Source organism: Manacus vitellinus, unplaced genomic scaffold (assembly GCF_001715985.3).
Source record: "Manacus vitellinus isolate BGI_N305 unplaced genomic scaffold, ASM171598v3 scaffold_49_pilon, whole genome shotgun sequence".
Classification (NCBI taxonomy): Eukaryota; Metazoa; Chordata; class Aves; order Passeriformes; family Pipridae; genus Manacus; species Manacus vitellinus.
In genome coordinates, this window is record NW_021940603.1 from 298,051 (window position 1) to 307,442 (window position 9,392).

General features: G+C 45.2%; 1 protein-coding gene across 1 annotated transcript; it reads left to right on the forward strand.

The window, feature by feature from the left end:
- Positions 1-645: 645 nt before the first annotated feature.
- Positions 646-8,222, forward strand: DBR1 (debranching RNA lariats 1). The gene is made up of 5 exons (XM_029962671.1): positions 646-1,649; positions 2,880-3,104; positions 3,951-4,031; positions 5,177-5,322; positions 5,834-8,222. The coding sequence occupies exons 1-5, from the start codon at positions 1,494-1,496 to the stop codon at positions 6,510-6,512; spliced, it is 1,287 nt and encodes a 428-aa protein (XP_029818531.1). The 5' UTR covers positions 646-1,493; the 3' UTR covers positions 6,513-8,222.
- The last annotated feature ends 1,170 nt before the right edge of the window (positions 8,223-9,392 follow it).

The following is a 9,392-nucleotide window of genomic DNA, read 5'->3' on the forward strand; positions in this document are numbered from 1 at the left end:
GGGTGGGTCTGGCTGTCCTCATCCCCGCTCCAGCTCTTGCGCTGGAAACCTCTGCTGGCTCAATACCCAGTTTTTTTTGGAGTTGGTGATGAGTCTGTAGCTGCCCAGCGACCACAGCAGGAAGCAAGGGCACCTTTGGAGTGTTGTTGGAATAGTCTTGGTTGTTCCATGGCAGTGTCCTTTTAGCCTGCAGTGCAAGAGTCTTTAGTTTTCCCTGTGTTCCCAGTTTGACACTATATAAATGTCCTGTCCTGTCCTGAGTTTTAATGTCCATACATCCAGTTCCTCCTGGTTATACACACACATGTGTGTATATTCAAGAGTTCTTCCTTGGAAGCGTGGCAAAAATCTTGTCACAGATGATGCCCCGTGTCAGTGTTCTTTCTGATCTCAGCACATGCAAGAGTGATTGTGATTACTGTACAGTACTACCTTCAGTGACACGGGGCTTCAGAGAAGCTCTGCAGGTGGCTTTCAAGCTGCAGAGTACTGAACTAGTTTTCTAGAACATCTGATTCTATCTAATACCTGTCAATGCTAATTAAATTTGTTGTTATCAAACATACACTTTGTATGCCTAAATATTGCATGTGAGACAATAACCATGACTAGTAAGAAAGTATGTTTTCTGTGCATTCTTTAGAGTATGTAGGAGCTATGCTAGACTTTCAGGTTTCTTGTCCCGAGGCAAACCTGGAAACTCATCCCTTTGTCAGGGTTCGTGTTTGTGCTCCTGGAGTTTGTGGTGCCTGTGGGCTGTGACACGGATCTCTGAGCTGCTGCTGAACCTGTTAAGCTGTAGTTTGGTGGTGGGTGGCAGCACTCTTGAACAAACGTAGAAAATCACAGCCTCAGTGGCCTGAGTCAGGAGTCAGTTCTCATGTGGTGTTTTGTGATCTTTTAGTTTATGCCTCTTTCTGAGTTGTTACATCCTAATTTATGTTCCGACCACTGACCATTCACAGAGGCTTGCTCTCTGCTCTCACTGTGTCTATACCCAACTTCAGCATTTTCTCATCTCCCCAGTGTTCTTGTCCTGTGCCAGCACGTTTGCATGTGTAGCTGTGATATGACATGATACAGAAGTGTCATGGCTGTGCAGCAGACAGCTCTCCACATGTGGAATTGCACATGGCTGTGCAGTGTCACTGTGGGGGTACTGAGGCTGTTATCTCACCTCAGAGCTGCAAAACCTCATAAATCTTTCTACCAGGAGTTATTTGTTTCCAACAGGTCCTGGCTTTTGAGTATTGGAGTCAAATTCCTGGGTTTTGTTTCCACACCGAATGACTCTGTTTTCTATATTTGTGAAAATAAGACACACAGTGGAAGAAGTGCCCATTATTGTAGGCACATTTTTACAACATATTTGCCTCACACATAAAAGATTGGCAGCCTGTTGGTGCACGCTGTGTGCAAAGGAAATACAGTGTCTGCATTGATTACTGCCAGCCTTGTATTTGGGGTGCTCTAGGTGCCTGTGTGACCCCAAAATGCTGCCTTGCCAGCAGTGTAGGAGGGAACTGCTGTTTCAGGCAACTACTCTTGTTTTCCCTGTTTCAGGCCACTTTGAGTGCCCCCCATACAACCAGCAAACAATTAGAAGTGCTTACCATGTGAGGAACATTGAAGTCTTCAAACTCAAACAGGTTAGTGAAATTCCTGGTTTTTTTGAACAGCGATAAATAGTTCTCATTCATTTGGAAGTGAGAAGTTACAGCTGCTCTGACCAAGTGTGCAGTTGGATAGCAAATCTTGCCAGCAACTCTCAGCCACTTTGGGCAGACCATTTTATGTTGGATGTTGTTCCACTGTTGTTCCTGCTGAGTATCTCCCCCAGTGCTTTGTGTAGCAGTGCAAATTTGGTGTGACTCAGACACAGACAGGAATGGGTTTTTTGTTTTTTTTTTTTTTTTTTTGAATTGGATAAAACTCAGTGGAAGGTACTCCAGTGATACCCCTCTGTTCCAGCTTTACCCTAGCTTTAGGAAGGTGGATGCTACCTTATCTAACATCCAAGGTGGTTGGTACAAAGTTAACTGTTCAAAATTGAACCAGCTAAACAAGCTGATCCCAAATCCCCATGGTTTAAGTATTTTTGACTCCAGGGTGAGAAATTCAAAGGACAGTTTCACTTTATTTTTGAGCTCTTGCCTACTCTCTGCTGTGTCACAGGGCCACTCTATTTGGCTGAGGTTGTGGTGTAAATACATGTCTTTATAAGCACCTTGTGAAGGGTTGTCCAGGTTGCAGTTGCACACTGAAGTGCTCAGTGGCTACAGGGGTGCTGAACACGGAGTGAAGGTTTGGTTCGTTGCAAAGAGGTTGATGCGTTTCACTCGAAGTTTCTTGTTGCTTGGACTCAGGTTTCATCTAGAGGTGGGTTCTGATACAACTGAGGGAAATGTTAAACCAAGACATGCTTTAAGACGTTGATTAGATCTGAGGGATGCTTCCTTTGAGGAGGAATACTGTGCTCAGCCATTATCCCTTTTGAACAAAGCTTTTAACAATTTCATGAGGAAGAAGATGCCTTGGATTGTGGGCAGAGAACTTGCTCTACAGCTGTAGTTCCCCCTGAGTGCCTGACTCTTATGGTGATGATGTGATCTCTTTTCTCAGGCAGTACAAAACACAGCTGACTATCCCAAGAAAGTGTAGAACAAACCATGGACATTAGAGTCCCTTTGCAGCTCCAGAGGCCACCTGCAGGGTGGGGCTGGGCAGTGTATTCCCTGGCTTTGGAAGGGAGGCTGTTGGTCCCAGCTGGCTCTGTGTTGGTCTGAGGGGGAACGTGTGACATGTGTTCACCTTGTGCTGTGGGATTCCTGACTCCCATATCACATGTGCTGTTTGTACCCTGTGTGTTTGGCTGACAGCTGAAGCGTCCCATGGATATATTCATGTCCCACGACTGGCCCAGGAGCATTTACCACTATGGGAACAAGAAACAGCTCCTCAAAATGAAATCCTTCTTCCGCCAAGAAGTGGAGAGCAACACTCTGGGGAACCCTGCTGCCTCTGAGCTCCTGCAGCACCTCAAACCCACCTACTGGTTCTCAGCACATCTGCACGTTAAATTCGCAGCTTTCATGCAGCATGAGGTAAAGGGGGAAAGGCAGTGAAGAATGTGTGTGTCCCAGACACAGGTTAGAATTCCAGTGCAAGTCATCAGGGCCAGAAAAGCAACTGCTTAACGGTTTTTGTTGTTAAAACTCAGCTTAAGCCACAAAAAAATTAAGTGGTGTTAAGACTACTAATTTATGTAACTTAAAGAGATGTTATGAATCAGGGATCAGGGGTGTAACTCCCTCAATCTTCTTCAAGGACAGCATGAAATAGCTCATGTTACTGCTGTTGAAATATGTTAATTTAACTTACAGGAAAGCATTCTCTTTCCAGCTCTGTTGGGGAAGGAGACTACTTCAAAATAAGGTGATAGAGGAGCCACTGAAGAGTGTGGTTACCTGGGGGGCAGGGCACCTGTAAGACTTGGCAGGTGGGGTTGCCTGGTGGCCTGGGTTAAGCCAAAACCCAGCCTCTGTAGTTGAAACAGTTATTCCTGAAAGTGGTGGGACCTCCTGTTTCTGTTTGCAAGTTATTTGGGTGTAAAAATGTAACTCCAGATCTTGCAGGCTCAACAAGTCTGTTTTAATTTGGTTACAGTTTTCCTTTTTGCTCCAAGGCTGGCTGTCCTCAGCCTTAGGGACGAAAGGTGGCTCTTGCTTTATCTTGCTCTCACCTTCATCCAGCTTCCTGGGTGACTCCCAGGGAAATCTGTCCTCCTCTTTGTCCCTTCATCCCTTTCTTATAAACCCAAGCTATGTTTCTATTTCTGAAAGTATTTTTCCTGCAGAAGTTATGCCTGTAAACCTGTCTATACAACTTGTTTAGAATGGTCAGATTTCACAGAACTGCTAATAACTGTGTGAACACCATTTGTTTCCTAGACAAGCTCCAAAGAAGAGCTGCCAAAAGCAACCAAGTTTCTGGCTCTGGATAAATGCCTGCCACACAGAGACTTCCTGCAGGTGATGGACATGTGCACTGGGTTTTCACAGTCAGTATTTCACTTGTCTGGGCTGCTACTGCTGTGCTTGGATATCAGCTGGAGAATAGTGCTGATCAGTTTTAAAGAAAGTAGGAATGGGGGATATGTGGAATGGTCTTTGCATAATTTTGTCCTGAAATAAGCAGACCTCGGGTCTTGTCGTGCAGGTGCAGCATTTGCTTATCCCTGCCATCTCCTTTCACCTTGGAAAAATAACTTGACTTATATGGATGAGTCTAAAATTCCTTGCTGTGAGAGGGAGCCCCTGACAGCTCTTCTTCAAATGCAGTCAAGTGTTTTATGAGTCTGAAAGTAGCTTTAGTTGATCAGCTTAAAGGGAAGGTGGTTCGTTCTCTGTGCTTTGGGCACGTGCTGGGATCCATTTGCCCCAGGAGCTACCTCTGAAGATAGGAGAGAGCGTGAGGATGGGCTTTGGCTGTGCAAGGGGTCACTGGGGTGCTAGTCCAGACTTAAAATCCTGTACCAAAACTGATCTGGGTTAGTACTACCTCCAACAGCGTGGTGATGCCCCTGTGTGTAACTCTGGTTTAAAACGCATCTTTTGTTATGTTTTTTTGTTCTAAACTGCCTTAAAAGGTGGAATTACTTTATGGATCATTTAAAATCAGAGTCTGACTGGTGCTTTGACTAAACCAAACACTTTGATTTGGGTTAATGTCACTGAAGACAAATTTCAATCCATCAGCTGCTGAAAGAGTTTAAAACCAATTCCTGTTAATTGCTGTGTGTTCATGCAGCAGAATAACTATTGCCATCAGTTCTTGATGTGTATGTGAATTTAAGAGTAGGCAAATTCAATTCTAAGTTGCATAACTGCCCAGTTGCTGGCAGGAGGGAGGGAGGGTGTTCTGCTTTCTATTTGCTGTAAGCTAAAATTCAGAAATGCCTTTTTTACTGTTGTTGATTGTCCTTTTTTAGCCTCTTCTGGTCTAAACCTGTAGGTGGGGCTTGAGAGGACTTGTTTGGTTGAGACCCCTAGCTCAGTGTACTTTAAACTTTCTTAAAACTCTGCACGGTGAAAGTAACAAAACTTTGATGAGTTTCTGATGTCAAGAGAAATAACTCTGTAATTTCTCTCGTTGTTATTGTCTGTGTTGTGAGTAGATAATAGATGTGGAGCACGATCCTAACGCGGGTGACTCCCTGGAGTATGATGCCGAGTGGATCGCAGTGCTCAAGGCCACCAACAGCCTGGTTAATGTGACTCAGTGCTCCTGGAACATGCCTGAAAAGAATGGCCTCCATGCCAAGTAAGTTGCCTGCAAAGCAGAGAGGAAAGTGGGATTTTTTTTTTTTTGCTGGACTGGAGGTAAAGTTGTGTCAGAGCTGTGTTTGTGTCCTGCAGCCTGTTGTGCCTGCAGGACTTGCTGAATGCCTCGGGAAGCAAAGGGCATGCTAAGAGCTGTACTCTGGAGCAAGCAGCTTCCTTTCTGCTCCTCCTGGGCTGTTAGTTTTGTTTTGCAAACTCAGGTACCAGCACTGGAGGGACAGAGAATACCCCGTGGCTGATCATCCTGCCAGACAGATTGTGAGGCTGAAAATCAGGCTGGGTCATGGGGGTGGGCTGACATAACACACAAATCCTTGGTGGGGAGGGGGGAATCTCAGTGCTGACCAAAGGAAACCGAAAACTTCCCTGAAAAGATCACCTGAGAAATGAGGTGTCTGTTGTGGGCTGGATTCATAGCCCCTCCTTTGCAGTGGGAACAGGCAGTGCCTTTGGACCAGCTGCACTTGTTTGAACTCTCTGCACTTTTTTAGGTGGGATTACAGCGCGACCGACGAAGCCATCAAAGAGGTGTTAGAAGAGCTGAATCACAACCTCACAATTCCCTCTAACTTCACCCTGACCGCTGCTTGTTATGATCCCAGCAAGCCCCAGAAAAACATGCAGCCAGTTCATACCATCAATCCTCAGACCACCGAGTTCTGCGCCCAGTTTGGCCTCACTGACATCAACGACAGGATCCAGCAGGCGAAGGAAGAGGGCTCAGGACGGGGTGAATATGAAGAGGAGGAGGAGGAGGAGGAGATGGACAGCACTGGGTCAGCAGAGGAGCCCAGTGAATATACCACAGATAACTCTGGCCTTTCCTCCATCAATCCAGATGAGATAATGCTGGATGAAGAAGGTGGCGATGAAGACTTGAGTACGTGCTCTGTAGATCCTTCCCCTGATCACCCCCCCGAGTTCTCCACGAGCTTCTCCGACATCCGGATCATGCCGGATTCCATGGCGGTGTCCTCCGATGATGCCATGGACTCCAACAACGAGGATCTGGAGAAGTCTGCTGGGAGTAAGCAGGGGGAGGAGAAGAGCTCCACTGAGAGACCGTTGAAGCGCACGGGGGGTGATGAGAACGGGAACAGCGGCGTTAAAAAGATTAAGAGGAGGAATCAAGCCATCTATGCTGCAGAGGAGGAAGATAAAACAGATTAGCACTTCCTGTGATGGATAACTAAGTTCTCTGCCAGCCTTTCTGTGGGAAGGTGGGGAGAACTGGTGGACTGCTCGTGCTTTTAATGTTAACGTGATCTTATTCGTTTACTTTCTTAAGCTCAAGGGGCTGGATGTACCTCTCACAGGGAAGATGATTTATCTGGGTTAAACATGGAAGTCAGAAGCAGACTTTTCCAACAAAGTACTTTGACAAAGGATCTAAAGCCTATCTGTCACTCAGTTTTGCTTCAGTCCCTGGTTATTGTGTATGCTCCATATGTTCAGCTCTACAGCTCTGCAAGAGTCACTGTGCTTGTCTAACAAGAACTTAGAATGTAACCCAGGCCCAAGTGAGAGGATGTCTGACTTACAAGACTGAATGATTTGATTTTATTGCTTTTGTCTTGTTTTATACTGAACTTTTAATACAAAGTAGCACACAAAATAGCTCTATGAATTACATTTGGAAGTAGAATTCCCAGGATAATGAAACAGCAATAGAAGAATGAAGATTTTTTTTTTTTTCTGGTCATAGTCATGCCATAGAAAAACTTCATGGTTGTAAACAAAACTGTGTATTGTCCTGAATTGCTTTTAATTAGAGTTTTGGTAGGGAACCAAGTCTCTTGATTTGGAGGATGACGGTTTTATGGGGACCATGGCAAAGTACATCTCTGTTCTTAGAACCTCATTTGTATTCTGTTTCTTAAGACTTGAGAACAATGTCTTAAAACACAAGTAGTTGGGAAGAACAGCTCCCTAAATGTGGGCATCACCACTGTCCTGGCTCTTACTGATTACTAATTAAGGCTGTGCTGTTCATACAAGGTGGTGGATGTTTTTAAGTTGCCTGAGGCAGTAACACCCACTGTGATCATCAGCCTCCCTTTTCACCTGTCACTTCTTTTCAGTAGCTGTAACTTGCTGAACTCTTAGGGCTGGATTTGGGATCTTCCAAAGCACCTTCATAACCATCAGCTGAGAATAGAGACCCTCTTGGAAGATTTCTTACTGCTTTTCTTTCCCCTGAATTGTTAGCAATCAAATTACACTCCTTTGGCCTGAAAGGCTGTGAGGATAACAAAACTTCCCCAGTTCATGGCAGTGACAGTGTTTTCAAGCAGATGTCATTACACTCCTTTCTGCCAGTGTCTTCTGGTGTTCTGGGCTGAGCTTTTGGAGTCCAGACTTCCCCACAACTGTGCTGCCCTTGGCAGCAGAAGTAGCTCCTGTGCTTTCCCCCTCCAAGGCACGGGGAGTGTGAGGGGAAGAAGGAACTGGACAGGGAGCAGTGAGTGCAATGGATTGGTGAGTGAGTTCTGTAGCAGGGAAACACTCTGAGCTCAAGACTTCTGTCTTTAAAGCCACTTCCATGTCTGGGATCCACCTTGGTTCCTCTCCTGTCAGCAGTTCACTATGAGAACTAAAGGTGTGTAAGTATTCAAGGGCTAGAAAAGGGCAAAATTAAAGCTCCCTCAGTTCAGTTACCAGCTCCTCTGTCAGAACAGCCCCAAAGAGCTGTACTGAGGGGTGAGGAGAACCTGGGAGTGTTTGGGGTGACCCTCAGGGTGTGTAAAGTAGCTCTGAACTGTCAGATAAGGTGCTGAAGGTAGTTGAGTCTCCTTAAGGGTCCTGGGTCTGCAGTGCTGAAATCTGAATCGTGCCTCGTGATCTGAACACTATAATGGAATAAAGTATTTTAAGGATAAATTGTGTTGTGGACTCCAAAGCCTCCCGAGGACCCTGAGCGTGGTGTGGAGCTCTCAGGTTCTCTGCACTGAGTGGAACGTGTGTCTTACATGGAATAGACTTTTCAGTCTGATTTCTTATGCTTTTAAAGTTGTTCTGTTGTGTCTTGTCCCACATCCCCCCCTTCTGATAAATATGTTTAGGCTCTTTAGAAAGCAGGAGACTTGTACAAGGTACAGTACTGATTTTTGAACCTTTTCAGGATTTTTTTATTAAGTATTTCAGCATCCATTGAGCAGAGTGCAGCTGGTAAATACAGTTACCATACATTTTTTGGAGTATGAATCATCTCTGATCTCTAGAGCTACCAGTTGTCCACACCCTCTTTGCAGTTTGCAGTGTCCTCCCCTACCTTGCTCTCATCCCTTATGGATTTTCCCTGCTGGCAAGCTCTTCTGCTGCATGAAGATTTCCATTGAAGCTCTGAGCTGTTCCAGTAAAGGCCAAATACTTCAAAAAGTATATAAAACTCTAGGGAAGGCTGACAACTTGAAATTGGCTTTTAAGACCCAGAGCCTCTAGTCCTCTTTAGAAAGAAGCTTTAGAGTCTCTTTGAAAAGTTTTGACTTTTGAAATTTTGGCGAGAAACCTCTGTAAAGTGTTTCTCTGTCAGACCCTTGTACTGCAGATTTTTCGGTGTATGACTTTTGCACTTAATTCAAAACTGTATGTGCTGTTTATTAGTGCTTGAGAAAAATGTTCACCTGTTCCATTCCAGGCCAGCACACAGGTATTTTCAGAGCATGACACTGATCTACTCAGAGGAAAACAAAAAGAGAAATAGCCTTTTTTTCACAAGTGGAGTATTTTTTTAAATTAAAGCTATTAAAGTCACCTTGTGGCTGCACCCTGAAGTGTGTTTATTGAGTTCCCGTTATCCCCTGCAGTCTCTTAACAGCTGGAGAAACTCTGTGTACCTGGGAAGAGCAAAAGGTGAGACACGTGAACCTGAGCTGTGGTGTTTTTACTGGGGTTTTTTTGTGTTTTTACTGTCCTGCCCCCCATTTAGTTCTGACTTGGGGTTGGTATAATCCATATCCCCATACCTCAAGTGGGGAAATACAGGGGCCGATACAAACCCAGTCCATCCTGTGGAGCTGTACAGCCACTCTGAGGGAAGCCGTGGGGTCC

Coding starts and splice junctions, on each gene's coding strand:
- DBR1 (XM_029962671.1), top strand. CDS start 1,494: ATGCTGCCTTGCCAGCAGTGTAGGAGGGAACTGCTGTTTCAGGCAACT. Junction 4,032..5,176: donor CACACAGAGACTTCCTGCAG/GTGATGGACATG, acceptor TGTTGTGAGTAG/ATAATAGATGTGGAGCACGA. Junction 5,323..5,833: donor AAGAATGGCCTCCATGCCAA/GTAAGTTGCCTG, acceptor GCACTTTTTTAG/GTGGGATTACAGCGCGACCG.